This window comes from Accipiter gentilis, chromosome 4 (assembly GCF_929443795.1).
Source record: "Accipiter gentilis chromosome 4, bAccGen1.1, whole genome shotgun sequence".
In the NCBI taxonomy this organism is placed as follows: Eukaryota; Metazoa; Chordata; class Aves; order Accipitriformes; family Accipitridae; genus Astur; species Astur gentilis.
In genome coordinates this window covers 13176112-13200308 of record NC_064883.1, presented here as the reverse complement: position 1 = coordinate 13200308, position 24197 = coordinate 13176112, and the positions used below count along the sequence as shown (strand labels likewise).

At 40.0% G+C, this 24197-nt stretch overlaps 1 protein-coding gene across 1 annotated transcript in view; it reads right to left on the bottom strand.

The window, feature by feature from the left end:
* MACC1 (MET transcriptional regulator MACC1) overlaps positions 1 to 20177 on the bottom strand; it is a 36404-nt gene extending 16227 nt beyond the window's left edge. The window contains exon 1 of the mRNA XM_049798919.1: positions 20076 to 20177. Within this exon, the coding sequence (XP_049654876.1) occupies positions 20076 to 20177 (102 nt within the window). The remainder of the gene's footprint in view (positions 1 to 20075) is intronic.
* Positions 20178 to 24197: the final 4020 nt, after the last annotated feature.

Sequence of the window (24197 nt, the reverse complement as noted above, 5' to 3'; positions counted from 1 at the left end):
GGATGAGGGGAAGAAAAAGTTTGCCAGGTGCATTCTGCTGTTCAAGCCTCTAGTGCATTGCTGACCCATAAGAGCAGGGGACTCAGGACCCAGGGTGCTGCTGGCACACACATTGTAGCACTGTTACAGAGGAAGAAAAACACATTAGAGGAAGAAGAAAGCCTCAGGTAGAAAGTTCGGTTTCACAGAAGTCAGGAGACAAATTTGCTGCAAATGGCAATTTTGCTGCATGTGATGCCTCCAGAAATCCCTTCCAGGTCTTTTAAAATTCAAGGCACTTTTTTTTTTTTTTTTTTCATTCCAGTCTCTCTACCAAAGAAAACATGTCCTCCTGCTGTGCTTAAAATAGTGCTAAGGAAGAAAATAAAAAAAGTCCAAAACCAAATACTTCCCCACTGCCTTTGCCCTCAAAAATGAGAGAGAACACATTCCTTTCTGTTTAAAAGTATCAACATCCCAGAGCAAAACACTAGCAATTTGCCTTTCCTTCAACCTTAACCTTTCTTCAAAAGCAGGTTGTGTTAAGAGCAGAGCTCTCCTGTGTCAATGTTTCCCCATGGACTCCTACATGCACCTGACACAGGTAGTGCTACTTCAGCCATACCATTATTCACAGCGACTCATGGCCTTTGTATCCAGAGGATGAAACTTAGGCATTTGCAAAGACAGGACAAGCAACACAAGCAGGTGGTGGAGATGTGCCTCATCACTCAGGCTCACTTTTAGCTGTCATGGGGGAAAATTACTTGCTAGTTATATAGGTTCGGTTGTCAGACTTACTTTACAACTCTATTTCTGAAAAAGGAGCAAGGTATATTTACCAAAATGTTAAATACAGTGTTCCTGATCTGACCAAATACTGAGTATACAGAATTATTTAAATTCTATTAAACAGAAAGAAGAAAAGAAATTCCAAAGAGAAAGCAATACACAGAAGAGAGATGGTTTCAGAAGGCATCACACATCACCACCAAATCTAAACCACTGCCTGTTCTCAGCAGATTAACATGGTTCTAACTAAACATTAGTTACAGTAATAGGTCATATTTTAACAGTCCCTTGGTACTTGTGGTCTGGAACAGCTTTACACAGCTCAGAGTTTGGTGAGAGGCAGTTGGACCAGAGTTTAACAATCTTTGATTACAGGGCTGAACTGTGGTACTGTAGCTAATTAGTAGTACAGGATAGCAAATGAAACCTTCAGTTGAAGCAATAAAGTCTTTGACTTACTCTCTTAGCCTGGTGCAAGTTAGGCAGTCACGAAAATGCAGCTGTATCTAATTTTGAACAGTGACAGAAATGGCTTTTAATGTTCAACCCTGAGAGATCTCAACCCTTACCTTACTAACACTTGGCGGCAACCTTAATGCTTTAGTATGACCCTATTACTTGTCACTTTGCCTATAATGATAGAAGAGCATTTTCAATTGATACAGCTACTAGTTTACTCTGTTGTTAAATAGTTGCCAAGTTTGGTAACTACTTTTTCAATGTTCTGAAAATTTATGACTCTGTGGAAACTGCAGAGCCATTCACACTCCTTCCTGAACCCAGGGTTTAAGCTTTCTGCAGACCCCACGTATGTCTACACTGCTGCTTGTAACTGACAGAATCACTGCTTGTAATACTTCATCTGAGCTAGCGTTAAAGGGTAGAGCTAGTAGTCTCAGCACAACAAAAACAGGACTTCAAGTGGGTCATCCTCTCAGTTGATTTCCACAAGTTCACAAGTGGGGTTTTACAGCCTCTGCTCAGCTCTGCATGACCCAGAACTGACTGCTTTACAGCCTGGTTGGGGAACTCTATGCAAGCAAAAATGACTATACCATAAACACTCTCTCTACAAGGCAAGTATCCTTCCTTCCATTCCACACATCTACGCTTCTAAAATTGCTTGTTGTAAGCATAAGGGCTAGAGCATTTATTTTCAATTATAAACTTTACATTTGGGAATATTGCTTTCCAGAAGTCTCAGGAATGCGTAGTTAAGTTTTGATGCTGTCTTTTGGGTTTCAGCTACCACTCTGAAATACTCCATGGTTTCAGTTCGGCCTTAGGAAAAAAAGAAATATGTTGCCTTCTACTTACATTACTAAGTAACTTTTTAAAGAACAGGAAATGGAAAGGAAAGATGTCACTAACAAATGAGTTAAAGGATCCAACTTTGTACTATTACATTGTAGTATTTCTTCTTTTTGCTGAACAAAGAAAATTTCCAAGTTTATTAGCTTAATTCTTCTATGAACTCATTTCCTTGCCACCTCTCAAAAGCCTCTAAAAACAATAACAGTTAAGATGCTCATTTATTGTATGTAACCATACATACTTTGGAAGCACAGCTAGTTTCTTGACTTTTGGAGGTCTTGTGAAAACAATTCTTGCTCCTTCACAGAGATTACACTACAAGTTATTACTGACTGCGAGGCCAACAGAGTTTTTCCTTCAAAACAGGTGTTGAATGCACTCTGTAAGGAACACCTTTCATTTAGCAGTTTCATTAAACAGTAAAAGTTTCCATTCTAGGTGCTGCAAGTGTTTCAATGCCACCATAATACATGCTACATTGCAGAGCAAAGGCAAAGCCTCTCTGTACCATGTTCTGCATGTAAACTAGGGCCCTGCTGCCCATCCTTGGGTACTTTTGATGTTTGCTAGGATGAAACAAGAGCCTCGACTGTCAACATTTTTTAACAACTTGGAGAAGTGGGAGTGACTGGGAATCGCAAAATCTCTGCTAGCTGTTTATATTCTTATGAACTACAGCTGTGATCACGGGTTTTTAGGTACAGGATACCTCCAAAGTACTCAACATATTATTTTGTTACCCTGATTTCTTCTTCTCTTTCTATTAAATTACACTTTTACTCACATCCAAGCTGCATGCAGAAGTTATGCTGGGTCTTTAACTGAGCGGCTTACCTGCTAGTGGTGAGTGGAGATAAACCCTTAGACACCTGCACACTAGCTTGGCTTAGCGAGCACTCCCAACTCTGCATAGTATTTATTATACTCTTCCCCAGGAAAGGCTCATGTCTCTGCCTGTTAATGCCAAAAGTCAGCTTTGCAGAGGGACAGACATAAGCTGTGGTCTTGAGAGCAGGAAGCAGTGGTGGGGGACAGAAGTAACAGTAGAATTTAGAATTAACAGTAGTGAATGATTTACAGCCTCAGAGCTAACTTCAAGGATAATAAAGGAAATCTCTTTTTTAAAAAAAACAGAAACGGTTTTGTATGCCTCAGTCACAGGGGCATTAAAAAAAAAAAAAAAAAAAAAAAAAAAAAGAAGCTTCTTCTGTCACAAAACCTCGATTTTGGCAACATCTTACTGTTTAACACTCTTCTAGTTATATGTAGAAAATAGCATATCTACTATCCACCCAGAAAGCAAGCAAAGGATACAGTTTTCAGACAATAAAACCCAGGTCAGGTAGTGAAGTAGTTCTTCATTAGGAACTGAATCAGGCACTTATGCTTTACACTTCTCATAGAAACAATTACTTTTCTATTTATGGGCTAAGCACAGGCACGAGAAAATCCCTCGACTTTCAACATTTAAATCTCTCATCTGGTCCAGTGACGTGATAACAGAAATCCTACAAGAGCTACGCTCCCTTCACAGCACCAGGGCAAAGCAGAATGCACCAAGGAACCCACCTGCAGAGAAGGGCCAGTGTTTTACTTGCTCGTGGCTCTTAAAGTTCTTAAAATTACCATTGTAATTAACATTAACAAGAGATTTTAAGCACCTGTATCAGCTGGATATGCTGCAAACATATAGGATGGGGTTTTTGCTATTCCATGCTAAAAATGATATAACAAAGCGATGTGGCTGACACTGTGCCAGGACCCAGTCTTGAGCATCCAACTGTAGGACTAAATTGCCTGTCAGTATGCTGCCTGGATACTGACACTTTATTTTGGACAGGTGTAGACTGAAGATGTATGGGCAAAGCATGCAATGTGAACCTTGAAGTAAATTGAACCTGATTCCCAGACACATGTGAGGTGCCTTCACTCTTCTGGTGTTCTGTTTTCAGCAAACTGAGGTGAGCACCTGGAGAAAGACACCAGGGGACCCTGCAGTGTGCTGTGCTTTTGATGAGACAGGGGACTAGAAAGGTCTCTTTCCATGAGCATGACAGACTTTTGCTCCAGGGGAAAGGAAAAACAAGTCAGAAAGCCTGCAGTCAGGTGAACCTTTTTATATGGAACCACTTTGGTTTGGTGTTGGTTAACTTGGAGGGGACAAAAAAACCCCAACCAAACCACAAAACACACACCTCACCAAAAAAAAGTTAACATGGCAATACACACAAAGAGTTTGTTTTGCCATGTTTAAACTATGTCAGGCAAGCTTTCAAAAACATATAAAATAACCAAGAAGAAATCCCAGTGGTGTGGGGCATGAGTGGGTGGCAGGAGAGGGGGACAGGACAGGACTCAAGTCAATCACTTGTTCCATCTCTTCTAGGGAATGTAAAGGGAGATCAATACTCAGAGGGCAGAAACAATGAAAGATGGGCAATATGTGACCAGCTCAACATGGAAAAAAAAATGAATAATACAAGCAGCCACCTGCGCTGGGAAAATAACTCCATTAAATGTGGTAGAAGAAAGTAAATCCATTTGGCAAGGACTCCTCTGGTTGTCATTAGAGGTTAGTTTAGAGACTTAATAACTGTAAACCTAATCATTCTTCAGTGCATCCACAAATTACATTTTGCTGTACTTGACTGACCACATAACAGACACAGGGCATATGTAACAGTGTAAAAAGTACATTTGATAGATTGTGATAATATTTACAACGAAAGACTGATACCTATTTTTTGTGTATTGATCTGTTTTGACTGAAAAACTTGTTTAACAGTCCGTGGCACTTTAGAAACATAGTGAAGAGACCATCAGAGAGGGAGTCTTAATCACAGGCACACTTTCCAAGGTATACGGCAGAAAGTGCACTTTGTTACTTTTTATGGCAATTATAGTCCCCAAGTTTTGTCAGAACTCTTCTCCAGCAGCAAGATATCATCACATCTAAAACATTTGTGCCTGTGTTGTTAATAATAGTCTGAGCTGTCCATTATGCTACACCTGCCAATATTTTAAAGTTATTTTTGACACTGTAATTTTGAAGGGAAGAAAAGAGGGGAATTCATAAAAATCTATTTTGTTCTCTAAAAGTCAAACCCAGTACCTCTCATTATACTGCAGACTCTCCCTTTACATAACAATTACACATGCTCTTGACAAGCGAAAAACCCTCTTATTTCTATCAAATGGGATTCATATTTAAATGGATAGTTTCTCTACTTATGAAGGACATTTGAATCCCTGAATTGTACTCTTAACTACTTGTTATTAATAGTATTGTTGACAGAATACTTTTATGGAAATAATATGACTTCCAGACTGACTCTAACATGGTAATGAACCAGCAACAAAAATGAAGTCAAAGGAAGATAAACTGCCATGCAATATCAGATCCTCTTTAATAATCCAACTCTGATCACAGAAGACTACATATTTCAGAGGAAGAAGTAAGAAGCGCTACTTACAAAAACAAGGGAGAACTGCTTCCAGTATTGCTTGTAGTTTTATAACCGAAATAGGAGTGGTTCTATCTTTTTAAAAAAACATAAAATACATCAGCCTACAGTATCACTGTAGATCTTCTAAAGGAACGGTCAAGTTCAAGAAGATTTGAGGCGACAAGTTCCTGACAAATTGCATGCCCTTATGTGTCTAAATTTAGTTCTTAAATCTAGCTGCCTTACAGGCTCATTGATTGAGCCGTTTATTCCTACCTGTTGAGAAGAGGGCATCTATACTTTTGTTCCTTACTGTTTGGTATGATAAGAAGAATGATGTGTCCAATCTCATCCATTTTTATGCAGCATTAACAAAGTCACACTTCAAAGATTTTCTCTTCTTTTCTTTTTCAGAAGTGAAAGTAAGAATTGTGTGAGAAAGTTGTTCCAGGTCTCCTCTTCCTCCAGTCCCGATATTCTTTGGCCATCTTCATTCTCTCCATTTCATCACAGCGTCCAATTGTCTTTCCAGCAGCAGTTCTCCCTCGCGTGATGCATACCATTAGCCTGGATGCAATACCTCAGTGAAAAGCTAGTTTTCCCATCTAGGAAAAGCACACTATTGTATTGCGATGTGTAGTATTACCCACTGAAAGCATTTTAAGGCTGTGTATTCCCTTGTCCTGCCTCGCTGGAGGGCTCAGAGGCAGAAAACGTTCCTGAGGTTCTCACCAGCCAGTTAGCTGGCCTTCAAAATCCATCAATGAACTCGTGCAATGAACCACAGAAGTCTCCCATGCTAGCCCTGGCATTTTTATGCAGACTTTAACATCCCATTGTCTCTGTGCAACCCCAAAAGCAACAGTGCAGCTCCAGCTTGCTCTTCCTAATAGCCTTACCCCTCAGGCTGCCAGAGGCACCCTACCTCCCCCGCTGGTTCCAGCTCTTCCTTCTGAGCCAACATTACTGACTTTTGAGGGCAAAATTTAATGAAGCCGCTGAGAGAGCTGCGATTGCTCAGGAGTAGCATGAGCAGGCACTATACACAGATGGGTGACTACCCATTCAAGAAATCTTCCCCACTCAGCTCTATAACATCTTTCCATGCCATTTGCTATGAAGAAAGCACTCGATTTTATTTCTTCTTTGCATTTATTATGGCAGTGGTGAGAAGAGAAAGAATGCATAAAGCTGTTGCTTCCTTCTTTCTTATTTCCTTCCCTAACACCACACAGGTCTACTGGCTATGACACTGTGTTAGAGATGTGGAGGGAATTAGCATAGCACAGAAAGTGAGGGGGTCAGTGGCTCAAGCTCTATAATAAGGAAGACTCTCCACGCAAGTCACACATCAAAGGGGGGAAAAAACCAAAACCAACCCCTAAATTATCATAATTTTCATCCTTTTATACACAAAAAACAGTCAGTTTAGTTGAAGAAAAATTTTCATATGCCCCAACAAATCTGGCTGATACCCTCAAATAAAAATAATGGCTGGAGTGATGCAGTCACAAATTGCTCAGAACATTGGACTAAAACCGAACTTATCAAATTCCCAAACAGTGCCTCTCAGATAACCCTGCAGAAAATCTTCAGGAACATGATTCAGAAATGCAGTGGATTATAATCTATCAGTTCAAAATGTGCACCCAGTTTTTCTATTTCATTTATGCTGCATCAGCAAACTTTACTATTTTTCACTACAGATGAAGTTATTGCCTTTCTAGCAAAAGTGAAGGGCTGCAGATCAGTAACTCTTGGGTATAATCACAGCATTTCGATATGTTATCTACAGATTCCCCCAGTCTGTTCCTCTCCCTGTCCCTCCCTTCACTTCACCCCCCTCCCCCCCCCAAAAAAAGCCCCACAACTCCAGTCAGTACTGCACACCTTCAAGAATTTTTACATGCAGTAAATTCATTTTCACTGATATGGCACTGTCTGCAAGACCTGGCCACTGTCCAGCCCTGTGAAGATCCTGGTGTCAATCCTTTGCTTTGTCTCACCCTTCACAGACACTGAGCATGCTCATCTTCCAATTTCATATAGACTGAGCAAGCTCAGTATTTCATACAATTAAGCCTCCGAAAAGGCTGCTGTTCTTTGACCTCACTGGCTTCCTACACAGAAAAACCCTGGGCATCATTTATCATCCAAAACCACCTCTGCAGCCATATGATGCTCTATTCACTAGAAAGAATAATCACCTGGTATATGAGGTGAAACTGCTATATAGGCTATTGTCAGACTACAGAAGTTACAGAAAATTGATTTGAGACCACTAGGACATTTAAACATCATGCAAAACCACATTAATTTCACAACTATTACTTTGAAAGGCAATTTTCATGCACCGCCTAGAGTTGAGTTTTTCTTGACAGCCGGTCTTGAAGAAGGGGGGTCTAATCTCTCCCGGTTGGAGGGAACTACCAACAGTGTCCCATGCATTGGCTATAGCAGATTGAAAGGAACAGACAACCACTTCAAATATCACTAAACAGCCCAGGGCACAAAGTCCCTACAGGTACCAGCACAGGCCATTTCCTTTGGCATCAATGCCTCCATGAAGCTGGAGTTCCTCTTGCTGGCCAGTTTCAGTCTGATCAGTAATAACAGAGTAAAGTTTACTTCAGACAGAAAGGAACCAGGTACAACGTTAAAAATGAAATAAGCTGAAATCTAGACCATACTTGTAACAGATTTTAGTATTTTGACTTTCCTAATTAGGAGCCTGAAGGCACCTGCCATGCAGTAGCTCAGAGAATTCCGTCTATTCAGCAACACCTTTCAAATGCTAGCCCTAAAGAAACACTTTTTCTGGTTCATCTTCATGAGCTTAGTGTCCTTGCTCCATTTGTACTGAAATGTGGGAGGAAGCATTCACAGCTTTTCTAAAAGGTCACTGACTTTGATGATCAAAGCGTTTCCCTACCCATCTCACCTCCTTGGCAGCAAGTCTCGAGTTTTGCACCTTTAACTAGCTCCTACCTCTCAAGTTAATAAGGGTTCAAAAAGTGTGTTGCGTTATGTGAAATAGCGCAGAATCACACATTCAAAATTCTACTGTTTAGGTTTATTCTAACCAAATTTGTTATTTTATGAGTTTTCTATAGAGACCAACATACACAACACATTTACAGTGCACTTGAAAGAGTGTTTAGATCAGGCAGCTCACTCCTACCATTGCATATGTATCCTTGCTATCACTTGCAGGAGTTCCTTGATTAAAGTATACAACTGTCATAATGTGTAGATATCATTTTAACATTTAACTTACAAACATCAAATCAAACACACACCTTGATTTGTGATGGCAAGCTACTTTGCTTAAGAAGTTTTTCCTTGGCTATATCGAAACAGGAGACGCTTGTTATATCTCTTTGCTACAGACACGTGTAATCCTGGCTGTGCAATTTATTAGATGAAATTTGCAGACTCCCTTTTATGACAATTATTCTTCTATGTTTCAGGTCATTGATGATGACAGGCAGATATCTGCAGGACATAGGATTCTCCAACAAAGAGCTATCTAGTACAAAAAGGGAAAGACAAGCATGAGGTATGAAAATCAAAACCCAAATTAAATATGTTCAGCTTCCAAAGTTTAATCTAAACTTTAATTTGGCAAGTATTTTTGGAGTTGCATGGTCCAAATGTTGTCCAGCATGAAGTTAGTTTAGGTCAGCTCCTAACAGATTGCAGTCCAGGGTTATATTTTTATGGGTTGCTTTGTCTGTAATAAGCAGAAATGTGTACAACTTTACTCAGAACTTGAATCATCATGATCTAAAAAAACCTCTATAATGTAGTGTTTTTCTGTTAGTTATTGTAGAGCTATGTGTCCTGGTTTCAGCTGAGGTAGAGTTAATTTTCTTTCTAGTAGCTGGTATAGTGTTATGTTTTGGATTTAGTATGAGAAGAAAGTTGATAACATACTGATGTTTTCAATTGTTGCTAAGTCAAGGATTTTTCAGCTTCTGATGCCCAGCCAGCAAGAAGGCTGGAGGGGCACAAGAAGTTGGGATAGGACACAGCCAGGGCACCTGACCCAAACTGGCCAACAGGATATTCCATACCATGGGACATCATATCTAGTATATAAACCGGGGGGAGTTGGCTGGGGAGGGGGCGGAAAATCACTGCTCAGGAACTAACTGGGCATCAGTCAGCAAGTGGTGAGCAATTGCATTGTGCATCACTTGTTTTGTATATTCCAATTCTTTTATTATTATTCTTATTGTCATTTTATTATTGTTATTATTATCATTATTAGTTTCTTCCTTTCTGTTCTGTTAAAGTGTTCTTGTCTCAACCCATGAGCTTTTGTTTTTTCCCCAATTCTCTCCCCCATTCCACTGGGTGGGGAGGAGTGAGTGGCTGCGTGGTGCTTAGTTGCTGGCTGGGGTTAAACCATGACACTATGTCGTATCCGCCAGAAGTGAGAATTATCAGTCAGCAGATCATCAGTAAGAACATGTAAAGATATTTGTCTAATTTGGTACAAGTTCTAACCTTCAGAACTTCAGGAGATTTCACTCAATTTCACACCAAGCAGAAATGACTGTATGCCCAGGCAGTCTTGACAAACAAAACTAAACTGTTTGTTTTGTTGTGAAAGTCAGTTCAGATAGTTTTATTTTACTGTGTAAAATTCATCTCACGTTGCTGATTTTAGCAAGATTTTACAATGGTAAGTCAATGTCTGCTGTCATCACTCAGTATGCTGAATCACTAGTGTCCACACAAGTAATTTTGTTTTGAAGTTCTTTAGAGATTAGCATTAAAAAACCCTAAGGTTTATCCCATAATCCATATGTGAACTTTTTGCCCAGAGGGAAAGAGAGTGAGCTTTCACTCCGCTTTCTCCATATTAGGAGAGAGGTGGTTTGCCACCTAGGAAATGCATAGGTTTTTCAGCCTCTCAGGTCTACCTGTCCCAAGAGGAACAGGGCTTGAGACCCACAGATTTTGGCAACACAGGCATGGAAGCTCAAAACGTGGCAGGTCTTATAGTTGCCAGACTGTTTCAGAATCACTCAATTTGATTTATTCACAGATTTCAAAGCCAAAAGAAACAAAGCAATCATTTTTACTCTTTCTATGCAGAATCAAGGCCACAGACTTTTACCTAGCTGTTATTGTGCCAAGGTGAATATGTTTTATTGAACTGAAACCATTTAAAAAAAAAATAAATAAATCCAATTTTGAGTCCCAGAGCTGATGTTTATAATCTGTTGGGACCAAAACCAGGGTTTTCTTTTACCTTTTCATTTATATCCTGGTAGAAATAGCTAGAATAGCATCCCTCTGCTAAGCTCTTTACAAATACATAGCAAGCCGAGCCTGGTCACAAGGAACTGATTGTTTAATGCACAACACAACGAAGGGAAGGGATGAGGGGAAAAATGGAGATAGACAAATTTACAGGTGAAAAGACTAAAACACAAAGAGACTGATAGCCACATTCCAGCATCTTCCACTCCTACCATAAGAACAGCTTAAGCATGCACGAACCCCTCAAAAATCCATCTCCAAACAACTTGTCTCAGATCACTCAGGAAATCAGTGACAGAGCACAGGACATGTGAGTGCCATGGGCAATTAACTGGAGAGCAAGGCAGATATTCATTACACCTCCTGACAGCCTTTGGCATTGCTAGGTTTGGCCTCCCTTTCCAGCTATGAGCAGAAATCACATCTCAAAATCAGATACAAGTAAACTGTAGCTACATATAACAGGTAGCAGAAAATTACTGACATATACACACACACCTCACACACTTCCTTTCTCCCATGTTTTCATTTATCTGGCAAAACAACTGACCAGGAGCCAAATTTAGAAATCTGAGATCATTCATTACTTAAAAAAAACCCAAACAAACAACAAAAAAAAAACCCACAGTGATGGTGTATGCAACTTCCATTAAGTTCAGACTTCAGGCAAATCGTCCTTGTATTTCTGCTACCACATACTACATGAGATGAGAAAAAGTCCAGGGAAATTCTTACTTTTCTGGGGAGCCCATCAGCAGTGCATGCAGTACCTCCTGCCTGTGTGTTTTGCGACTAGAGTACAACCATTACTTGTAAAAATACACCAGGGAATTCCAAGGTGTGAAGGGCTCTCTTACATATTTTCCAGATTAGTAACACTTTTCTGCCCAGCCATATTAGTACCCACCTGACAGTGCAAGCCAGGCAAGTAACCGTGGGTGGGATCAGGCTGGCAGAGCATAAGTACCTGTGCTCTGGCAGACAAAAAGGTAACTCTGAGCACTATTAAATGCACCTCTTGCTCTCCACTGATGAGATAAAGAAATTAAGTTATTTATGTTGGGATGATGCATACATTAAGCATTTACAACTAGAATCACACACATACTTCAGAGTCCAAATGCTTCCGAGTGCTCCAAAAAAAAAAAAAAGCAGTCATCTCACGGGGGAAGCCATGCTAGCTTCCCATACTCTCCTCAAAACTATATGGAGTTTAGCTTGGAGGCTTTTAAGCTTGGTTCAATTAGTGTAACCTATGTCCTGTCTACCACCTAGCTGTAGGACTACTTAACTTTGCTCTTTGTCAGTATGTCATATATAGGGAAAGTGAGGGGACAGGTTTGAATTTAGCTTTCTTCTTCTCACCCCTTAAGACAGATGTTATGAACAAACACTTCAATCAGAAGCTGCTTCTGCTGAGAACTCTTAGATGTTTCCTTGGAAAAACCAATGAAATTTTACAAATATATTTGTGATGTTATTCATTTCACTTGATGGTTGTAGACAGCTTATTGGAAGCAAGTTAACAGTCTCAGTCGAGAGCTGAAGAACTACTGTCCACACTAAAGAACAGACCAAATTTCAAATAGGAAGAAGGAAAGAAAATTAAAAAAAAAATTAAAATCACTGAGCAGAAGAACAAACTGGCATTACTCATGTTCATAACATTGTAATTTCACACGGAGCAACAGGAGACAATTTGTGCTGCAGGAATTAGGGCAGTACTATGAATAAATTGAGAATTCTTGTGTCTCTGCTGCGTCACAGCCTCCCACCTTCACAGAGATCCTGTTAAACTAAGGCTAGTGGATCAGTGGGAGTGAACTCATAAAAAGGTTATCATCGCATCATAGGCTTTTCTTCAGGGCTCAGAGCTGGTATTGCATGAGGTCATGTATGAATAAAAACAAACCACCTAAAAGTCTTGCCAGCTGCCCCGCCCCTCCCCTCCCCCCAGTTATTTCAGACACAGTCATTTCCTTTTAATTACGCAGCTTAGTAGATGCAGAAATACAGCTTATTTTCCATGTAAATACATATCCAAAGTTTGGTCCGGATTAGACTATAGGACAAAAATTAGGCTGTAGGATTTGCGACTGATGGGTCACAAGCTTCGAGTCTACTGGTGAAACTTTGGGGGTTTTTACAGATGTAGGCTCAGGTGGGAACTCGAACAACTCCTTGTCAAGTTGTTGCACAAATGTCTGGTGATACAGCCTATTGAAGCCAGCGGGAAAGGAGCTGCATGCTTTGGCATGATTGCAAGATGACTGGCACAATGGACAAGCAAGGCTGTTGGCAGTTCATATTAGTAAGTAAAGATGCAACCTGAATTAATACCATTATATCTAACTAGAGGTCAGTGCAGACTAAAGTATGAGCCAATACATTTTTGAATCAATTTAAATACTTGTGAACTCACATTTAATGCAGGGAAGTATTATATGCCTTCATGGAGACAGAGATTAAAGAATTAATTCAGAGTAAGCCTGGGATAGAAACAGTCAAATCTCCCAAATTTTTAAAGTATTAGACAAGAGACAAGATCATCTGGCATTGCACTCGAGGCTAAGCCTGCTCTTGGGGATGCCATCTGACTGGGTGGCTGGCTGGCTGGCTGTTCCAGAAAGCAGCAGTCCTACATCTCCTTTGCATCAACACTGGTGCTTATCTGATCTCACAGGGAGCTGGCCCAGGCACAATGAGTCAGCATTCACCTGTCTGTGCCAGCCTGTGGGAGATAATGGCAAGGTATGAGAAATGGGACTACCCCATTCAGCAGCAGGTAGCCATTACAGCAGCTTAAATGTAGTGCAAGAACTTACCCAAAGTAAAACGGCAGCTCCCCATCTCACAGGTATGTTGTAAAGAGGAACGCAAAGATTATTAATTGCTCTGAGACTCCAGTGAAGGCAGACTTCCTCTAATAATTCAAAAAAGTCCTTTCCCCATTGAGAAATTTGAAGAAAATGGCAAAGTGATTCAACTATTTACATGTTGGACTTAAATAATTGTCATCCAAAGCCTTTTGTGAATATATATCCAAAGCAGAAGACCTAGAAGACTCTCTCCCAGGCTGCCAGAATACTCACTGGGTTTCCAGAGCATTACAGCCTGCAGAGTCACCCGCACAGCAAGAGGGAGACAGCATTTGGGGATATATAATGCAGCTTTCAGCTAAATAATCAGCCAACATCTTCCTGATTAGGCTGACTTTCAAGGTGAAGTTCAGCTACGCAAGGAAAGGACTCCTACTGTTACAGAAATTAAGCGGTATATGCCTCCTGTAAAATTCCTTGAAAAGGATGTCTGGTCTGGATACATCCAAACCTACAAGCTTTTCCTCTCCACCACGAGGACACCAAACCAGAGCCCAAAACATCAGTTACTGCAAGCTATAAAACTTTGTTTCAGTTTTCTGAAGTTTTCAGTGGTTCAAAACCCTGATTCAACTTCACCACTGCTCCTTGATAGGAAAGTGCTCCAGTGCCTCCACTTACTGAATTATACAATAGGCACTTTGAATAAATTCTGGAGGGTGGGAAGGGAAGGTCACTGGGGAGTGATACGACAGTGTTTGCTCACAAACCGAAATTACTGAGGTCATTAACACCAGAGCAGACTCTGAAGAACTACTGGAAAGCCTAATAGGTTAGACAGCATAAGATTAAGTTTGCTGTAGATAAGAACATGAAGAGGTGTTTTCGAAGGAGCAATTTAAAATTACTCATACACGTCGATTTCTAAGCTAGTTGTAGGTTCTCAGAAAAAAATTTAAGCATGATCCTCAGTGGTTTAACAAGGATGTTTGCTCAATGTGCAGAAATGTAAATAAGATACTGGTCTGTACTGAGAAGCAGATGAAAATATGGTAGAATATTACAGAGCTAATACTTATATATGTTTTCCATGAGTATATGGCCTCACCTTTACTCTGGAATTCAGTTTCTGGAAAAAAAACTATCTACTCCTGAAACTACAGAGTTGAAGGAGATGAACTGAAAAGAATTCAAGAAAGAGGGTAAGAGATGAGAGGAAAAGGCTTCCATAGAAGAAGTTAAAAAGATAAAAGGTCAAATTAGGCTAACTTTTTGTGGTAGTAGCAGAGTATGGGAACATCAGGAAAGGGATGCTACTGAAATAGCTCCTTTTCTCCTCTCCAGTTATGTTCTATTTCCCATTGTGGGATCTGTGGGGTAACTTATGATCCTATGCAGTATTCTGTAGGTAGAGGGGTGGGAAAGCCTATGGTTCCAGACAGAGCTTTGCTTATTCTTTCACAAATTGTTTTGCAAGTACACACCATAGTCTGTCATGCAGAAGTTTGATGTACTGCAGCTGCCACTGCCATAAAGCTCAGCTCTTCAGACAGGCGGACATCCTTTAGAGACCATCAGATTAGGTTGACCAATTGGCTGTTCTGTCCAAAAAGCGAGTCTTTTACAACAACATGATTTATATTTCTGCATTATATGTGCTTTTGGTGTTTCTTCCACCTCTTTTGTATTCATATTTCAAGAGTGGACTTCCCTGCAGGGACTTATGCCAAAGTTTACAGTAGCATAAACATGTGTAGTTACTCAAGGAGCTTGAGTTTCTCTGTTGTGGAAAATAGAGAGGAAAGGCATCAAAATTCAGAGATAGTGAATTTCAAAGTTTTGTCTTCCCTTGGATGCCCTTCATACAATCTCTCAGAGACAGTCTACCAAACACCAATATTACTGGGCCACAGGCTGAAAATCACTATGATAAAGAGTTAAAAGGCAGCTGAAGAATAAAGAAGTGGACAATTGAACTTAATTAGCCATTCTTATAATAAGGGGAGAAAAAGGGGGAAGAGAGACAACACACCATTTTAAACCAAACATTTAAATGCTCAATAAACTTTCTATTGCAGCATATAATTAGCCTGTTGAACACATTCCCACAGGATATTGTTGTACTATATAGTTTAGTGAATACGACTGTAGGTATTCCTTGTTTTTAATGTACCCAAGGTAAACACTATTCTGTGGCTTCTAGCATGACAATAACCAGATAGCACTTGTGTTGTAAATCCCATCATATATCTCCCATCCAACACAGACACTATGCAACTGGTTTCAGTGTGTAAGTTCAGCATTGGAGCATTTCATATTAACCACTGTCAAATGCATGGGTTTGGGCTAGGGAAAGTGTTGCCAGAGTGGCAATTTGTGCCTCCCAAGATTTACCCAGTACAAATTATCCTCTCCCTTCTTTCCTCCCTCTCTCACTTACTCAGGAGGATGCCTATTGACATTTCTTAGCAAAGCCAGTCAAAAATTATTCCCAAACTGTTAAGATTTTGAGCTGTCTCCTTAAATTAAAAAATTCTATATCAAAGAAGTGTTATTAGCTGAGTAGTAATAACAGGTGGGAAGAGAACAAGAACTGTTTCTTTCTTGTTTTTCATTTAAATATTTCTATTTTCAAACAGACCAGCCAGCTCTGCTTGTCATTTTTTAGCCATAAAGGGAGTTGGTTCAAGGTTTGTCTGCATGATAGGTCTTGCCTCCATGGAGGTCTAGCCTCCATTTAGCTGGGAGATACTACCTTTCAAGAATTCTCTTAATACAAAGTGAATTTTTTTAAACTTCAGAAGTATATATGCTCTTTAAACTGTTTTTTCACTTTTCTAATGGCCGCCTTCTTAGCAGGGAGGATTGTTATGCAGTCTTTGGCATCCTATTGCATGCTCCTGATCCCCAACTCACAAAGCCAGGGGCCAGTCCAACTGCTGTGTGCATGGAGAGGAGTATTTCAATTCATATAGCGCTTCAATAAAACCAAACCAACCAACCAAAAAAAAAAAAAAAAAAAAAAAGCCACTCATGCACACCCACCCACCCCCCTACATTATTTCACAAAAGTAAAAAGAGAAGGCCAGCTTAATATTGGTTGATTTAAAATTGTAAGAGGTTCGCCATTATTTATGCTCTCAGGAAAGGCAATCACCAGCACTTAGCAAGCACTGTGCCTTTCTCTACACATCCCAAACTACCCTAGGGTACAATATCGTGCAATTCAAAACGTACATGGGTTCTGCACCTTCTCCAGAAGCACCTCGCACTAGCTATGGCCAAAAAGAGAGTATCAGACTGCAGCATCAGTACTAGGTAAAAAAAACTACTCTGATATTTCAGACCTCCCGAAGTATTTTAAACAAAAACAGCAAAAGAAGCTTGAAAGAAAAAGAGAAAACTCACCATTCTGGAGACTAAGAGCTTTCTCCTAGATCCAAATTATGTCATTGCTCAAGACATTGGCACTGTTGAAGGAGCACTTATTCTTGCTCCGGCTTTGAAAAAATCTGGCGTGCTCAGGGTTCGGGTAGGTGCTGGGAGCACGCCTGGTGCACCTCTCTCTTAGGGGTGCTGAGCAATGCCTGCTGGAATGTGCAGTCTAGCAGGTACCTGGCACCACTTGTTCAAACAGACAGGAGGGAGTGATGGAACTACATTACCCATAATTGCCTTCAGCTGGTTTATGATTACACCTGAAACCAGGAGAGGTGGTGTGGGAGTTTTGCCTTAGGGAGGAGAGACAGGCATGCAGAGGAGAAAGGAAGGAAGGAAGGAAGGAAGGGTGTGCTCCTTGCGTGCCGCTGGAAGAGAGTTAGGGGTTTCTACTTTCACATGCCATGTTGCAGATATATTGAATTGCTGGGAGGGGGACAAAGGATTGCCTTCTGATACAGGTCAAGGTTAGAAATAATTCGATTTACAGGCAATGAATACGGTGACCAAAGTCTCATGAACCTGTATGACCGGTTTGGGCATCTCTGTGCATGTGAGAGAATCAGACAACTGGGTATGAGGAAGCAAGTGAAGGAGGGGTGGCAACAGCCCAAGAAGACGTCTACAGAGGAGGGAAAGCAGAGACATTTGCGGGGAGCAGGGGGGAAGAGTTCCTTTTTGGCCCCATGAGCTTGAGAAAATAGCAAGTTTTCGCAGATGTTACATTGCAGGTGTTTTTCTCAGTGATTTCAGCATTTTGTAAGATAAAGTTGGTAAAGATTAGAGGGACAAAAATTATAGCCACAGAGAGATAAGATAAATGGTCTTTGTGCCAGGAATGTCACACGGAGTTGGAGAAGAGATGATTTGCCTGTCCTGTTGTTATTTGCTACCTGTGTTTTTGTGGCACTTAGGACTCACAGCTGAAACTCTCCTTTGATGAAAATAGGCTTCACAGGCTTTCTCAAGCCTGCGTCCAAAAAGCTGAAGTATAAATCAAATAGGATAAAAAAACAGAGAAAGACAGAATCCAGGTTGCTTATGGAGGAGATGGTGTCAATATTGGTGCACAATTTCCACTAAATAAGCTACCTGCCAAAATAAGTGGTTTTGTTTGACTAGGACTGGTAGCAAAGTGGGGTGAAACTCAGCAACTAATTTCATCTGGAAAAAGATGAAGTTGAAATGGTGCCAACGCCTTTTCAACTAAGTGGTCAATCCATCGCAGCACCATTCAGCTCCTTCAGAGAACTGAACAATTCCAGCCTCCCCATGATCCAGAAAACAGCCTTTCCAACTCTTTCCAAATCTCTTCTATTTTGTATAATTAAGGAATTGACTGTGACAAAGATGAAAAAGGAGATGCCCATCTCCAAATGCTTTAACCAACTAGATTTGTTGTTGAAGAGAGCTCTGTCCTGCTATCAGAACCAAGAAGTTAGAATAACACAGCAGGATTATTCACTTTGTACTGAAACTACCTGTTAGAGAAAAATTAAGTGATTTCTACTCTGACTGCCTCTCTAAAGGTGTAGTTTAGAAATTCAAGATCTGGAAATAGAAAATGTGGGACAGATAAAGCCCTGTCAGACACCAGAAGGAGAAGGGAAACATTTCTAGAGAGTGGCTTACTCAGAGCTATTAAGAAAGCAAGTATTTAATTTTTGTTATATATTTAATTTCTGGGGGTTTTGAGGTAGGTACTGTCTATCATGTGTCTCTAATAATAATGACAATGACACCCCGAACCAGTGGAGACTCACTGTTATACTAATATAATTTAATAATAAATTAAGATCTTGGTATCTTAAACTCTAAATTTCAACCCCTTTTCTGTCATCTCAGACTACTGCTTAAAATTTCCATTTAGATAAGACTTTTCCGTTACTTTATTTCTCTGAATAGACCATTAGCTCATAGCAGAAAAGTTGGTTCCCAGTAGAAGTATTTTCAGAGCCAGTTGTTTTTGACAAACCATTCTTATGATTCAAAGAATAACTTTAAAAATATTAGTGGTATTTTACCTTAAACAGAAAGACTTGAAGTTTAGGCTGATGGTGTTTAACATCCATTTTTGTAGGGATGAATCAAAACTCAATCTAATGTGCTTCTCAACTGTTTCTCAGCTAGAAAATCCCCATGGAGGATATTTGTACCCAGAGCTTTGTGGGACCCTGCAGGTGGGACCCTGCTGAACCACATAAAGCATCTACAGCATTTCAGTTCACCTCTGGGCCTCAGAAAAGGGCTTGAGTATTGACACACTCTATCTGGGTTTTCTGTACAAGGGTGATCAATTATTAGTTCCCACATTTTTATTAAAGTCTGTCTCGTTGCATGACAGAGTTAACCTTGAAGGCACCTAAAATAGGTTTGTAAAAGACAGCACTGCAAACTCTGCTACCTCTCCAAAACCATAACTGACCAGTCAGGTTCCGTTTCCAGACTCCACTAAAACCCATACTCTGCAACAACTTTTCTTTGCACATCATTTGATGGGACGCTGTGGTTTTCTGCAGGTTGACTCATTTTCAAAGCGAAGTCTTCTAGAAAACAAATTTAGACTGTTAGGCCTTAGGAATGCTAAGTAGTATGTGGACATTTAATAAGCAATTTCATGTGTTTAATTAACTGCACTGTTTGCATACAGTGGAAACCCACATGGTGTACACACAGACAAAAGCAATAGCAGATGCTCGCAGGCTCATTTGGAAATATATTTTTCACATTTTTTGTTTGCTAAGCTCAATCCACTTTTCAGATACATTTCCATCACTGAAATCAATGGAATTTGGAGAAGAATATTTTGGGACAGAAGCAGGAGCTATGAGGTTAATTTTGAGATGTAAAGTTTGGAAGCTGGGAACATGTGTACGTAGGAATCCTTGGATGAATGCTGGACATGATGGGTCAGTCCACGTGAATGCAGCAACTAGAGTAGTGATAGAAAAGCTGGTCTGCAGCAACCAGGGCTGCCAACTCCAGGGCACTACCGACATCACGAGATACTTACCTCACTTTGGAAGTGAGTGAATGCTGCCAAGCCACATCCTTTGGCTTTTGCAACCTTACTGGTAGTGGTGGCGGGATCCTGGAAACCTTGGGAGCTTGACATTCTGGCTTGACATAACATAACTTGTATGGGAAGTGGCAGCCATGTCTTCACTTTTCATTTGATTACAGTATGTGCTTTCCACTCCACTGATTTTTTCCTTTTTGTTTGTTTGTTTAAGTAACTATATATTTTGTCAGCTAAACCTAGCAATTATTGCAGGGTCAAAGGGCTCACTTTGGTTCTGTCTGTAAACATATTTTATCTGCCTGCAACAGATTGAATGGCTGGGGCAGAAAGTAGCATATCTTTTTGGACCTGATCTCAGTTTTGCTGCAGTTCTCATCAGAAGAATGATAAACACCAAGGCTTCAGTGTACATTAGATATTGTTCTCATCCCGTTGTTTCAGTTGTTCCTAAAGCTCATGAGAAAACAAATATGACCCCCCTGCCCATCAAACCATTAAAAGAGGGGCACCATAAGCCCTAGGCTACGTGACAGTTACCTGTATAATTATTTCCACTGAAAATTAGCTGTGGCCACTACACCACAATTTATGCATGCATGTGTGAGAGGAAACAAAGGTACAATGTCAGGCCATTCTGGATATAAAAAAGCCACTCACACATGGTCAAATACATTCCCCCCGCCCCGTTAAGAAAAACTTCCATGGCAGAGAATATTGTGACCAAAGATGTTTATACATGGGGTAGTATCTTGAGTATACCTCCCAATGAAATAACGTTTAATAACCAAGAGAGGTGTGGGGATGAAAATTGGGTTTCTGCCAGGTCTATGCTAGAAAATGTTTAATAGTATAGTTATGCTGGCAAAAGCAGTTTTGGCTGTTTTACTGATTCCAGAACCCTGAGTATAACGTATACTAGCAAAAGCACTTCTGCCAGTTCTGTGTCCACATTAGGGCTGTTGCCAGTATCAAACATCGCCAAATAGCACATTTCTAAGGGACACCACTTATACTAGCAAAAGTTTCTAATGCAAAGCAGGCTTTACAAACACTAGTGAGTACTCCACCCAGGCAAGCAAAACCACCTTTCCTGTTAAAAAGTGAACCAAAGCAATCAGAAAGCTTCTACCTGGTTTCTGAAGGGCAAGATAAACATCAGAAAAACAACTCTCAGAGCATGTTGTATCCTCAGCGGGCTATCTCTTAGACTTTAGTCAAGGTGAAGACTTGGTTTAAAACAAAAACTGCGGCAATGCATTTTAATGAACACATAGAACTTGTGGCAACAGTACCACAGAATGGGAAACTACAGCCAAAGTCTGCAGCAGAAATATCTACTGAAACTGCTGAAGGCAACAGACCAAACTGAAACAACACTATGCAGCGTGGAAGTTAGTAAGAAAGATGTTATATTGAGCAGAAGAAGTTATATCTGTATTTACTGTATCTGCTTGTGTTCTGAAAAAACAACAACAAAAAAACCCCAAACAAACAAACAAACAAACAAAACCCCTGGAATCAGTTCTCCATGGTGAGCTGGACCAAGAACTGAAATTTGTTTAAAAAAAAAAAAAAAGAAAAAAGGAAAAAATACCACTCAGAAAATCCTAGTGAAAACACAGTTGTTCTGATTTGCATAGATCAACAACTCAAGGAAAATCATTGGTTTTCTCTGGTATTTATTTTAGTGAAGGAATAAGTATACCATGCCCTTTTGCTGATTAAACATTAAATTATATTAAAAAGAGATTATTTTTTTCTAATTAAGAGAAGACTTTAAAGAGGATCAATAAATCGAAACATTAATACGAACAGGTAGCTGGCAAATTGGACTGAAGAATATCAGGGCAGGAACTTTCCTGAATGGCGAGCATATGGTTACCAAAAATTGGAATTGGAGGAAGGGCTCTGAAAGTGGTAGAGAAAGATCTCTTTCTTTCTTGAAACAGCAAGTGGGTTGGAACTTGTGCCCTAGGGAAGGACTCACAAGATGTCTTTTATACCATGAAAACATTTGTTTCCTCTCTGTAACTAAAGCTGTTTAGCTTGGTTAGTTGCTAGATTACTTTATGCAAAGTGTGTTCATTAAACAAACAATTTTTTGTGTGTGTTTACACTGTTTTCATTCTGTTGCTAGCAAACTTCTCTCTCCCACAGCCGAATCTGCTGCGCTCTGCAGGGAAGGTTCACTTACCCCATTCCCACAGAGAAAAGGCACCAGGTGACCTTGAAAGAAGGAAAACAAATTTGGCTTGAGCCTACCCTGGCAAGCCTACCACCTCGGTCAATAAGACACAGGCAAAGACCCCCATGGCCCAAGCAGTGTTTTGTAGAGACCCATCCTGGAGAAGTGCTTGCAGTGAGGCCTCCAGATCTGAGGCAAGAAGCAGCAGTAGATGACAGGGCCACATATCACTTCCTCCTGTAGCATTAGACTGGGCAAAAAAATAACATCTCTCAAGTTAGGAAAACCCTATTTTTGTCCTAGTTCCTCATTAAACCCCACGGACTTGTTAAGATGGATTGCTTCACTTACATTGCATGTCACCAAGGAAAATGTTCCATGTGACAGTAAAAAAAATTCTGCAGGCAGGAGAAACAAGGCAAAAGAACGGGGTCCAGGCCAAAACGTTCATGTGTTAAAGAGTAATGAGCAGCAAGGCAAGAAAAATACTGTTCCATCTCAGAAGATTTTCTTATATTATGTTTCTTGAAATGATTAGCAGACTGTACTCAGTCACACTTGGGTAGAAAATAACTGATTACCAGAGATGAAGCAAATAAGATTTTGTTGTTGTTGTTGTTGAGCCTGATTTCCTCAGGAAACAAGGTCTATACAATCATGCTGTGTCTGTCTAAGACTCCAGCTGATCCTCCTCACCACTACTTTGTGAATCCATTAGCCAGTTCAGCTTAATGCAAGGACAGAAATCTCAGATTTAGTAGAATGCTGCAAGTTTCATGAAAAGGCTCATCCATGTAAAAAAAGAAAGCTGAGGATCTCTGTGGAGGAAAGGTTACTATATTATTAGACCTCAGGGAATCACACAAAAAACAACAAATGAAAGAGGTACTGTTATCAAAGCACAAAAGCCAGAGAAGATTTCCTTTTTTACCAATTAAAAATACAGTTCAAAACACAAATTCTTGAGAAAACTGAGCTCCAAAAACTCCTCTTGCTCATAGGAATACTTTTTTTTTCTTTTTTTTTTCTTTTTCTTTTAGTTAGTCAACATCCACAAAGGAGAAGAAGATACTTATGTGCATTCATACAACATAGACATAAAGAATCAGAATCTGATCTCATTGTAGATCCCAAGCAGCTCTGCTGAATTAAGTAGTAGGTGGCTAGCTATGACCATATAGGTTGTCAACATGGACCAGTTTTTCAGCAATGAGTATGTTAAGAACTTGAAAATCTGGCCATGGGTGCCTCACTGGGAGCCAGGAGATACCAGATGCTTTTGAAAGTCAAGCCTTTGTTTAGGTGCCTATATGGAAAGAACGTGCTTCTGAAAATCCAATTTGAGCTGCCAGGGTGAGACCTGAAAAATATATCCTAGAACCATTATGAACTTAAAACTGATTGTCTCCATGTTAGATAGGGGTTGAACACTGGTATAAATAATAGGGATTTCATGTTCTTTATGCCATTTAAAGCTGAAAGTAAGTATTTACTAGCTGTGGTTTCTTCCTTTTATTTCAGATTGATAAAAATGAAATTTTGGAAAGGCTCAAACACATTAAAATTTTTGTGTTATACCTTCTTGTCAACTTGAATAATTATTTGCTAAATAACTATCAATCGCAGCATAATTATAACTTTTTACTTATAAACCAACTATTCATCCCTTTAACACATATTGTATCTCCACTAATACAGGAGCTAATAAGCCCTGAAAACCTAGGGCCACAAATTCAGTGTTTTCTTCATTGTAAAGTGAGGGTTGGGTTGGGTTTTTTTCCTCCAGTTGAGAACAGTTCCTCAGTGAAGTAGAAAACATTTCTCCTATTTTAAGTTTAATAATGCTTTAGCCTGTATTTAATGATAAACCCAAATGTAACTGATTTGCTGAACTGTGGTCTGAAAAGTAACTAAATAACAAGTCAGCA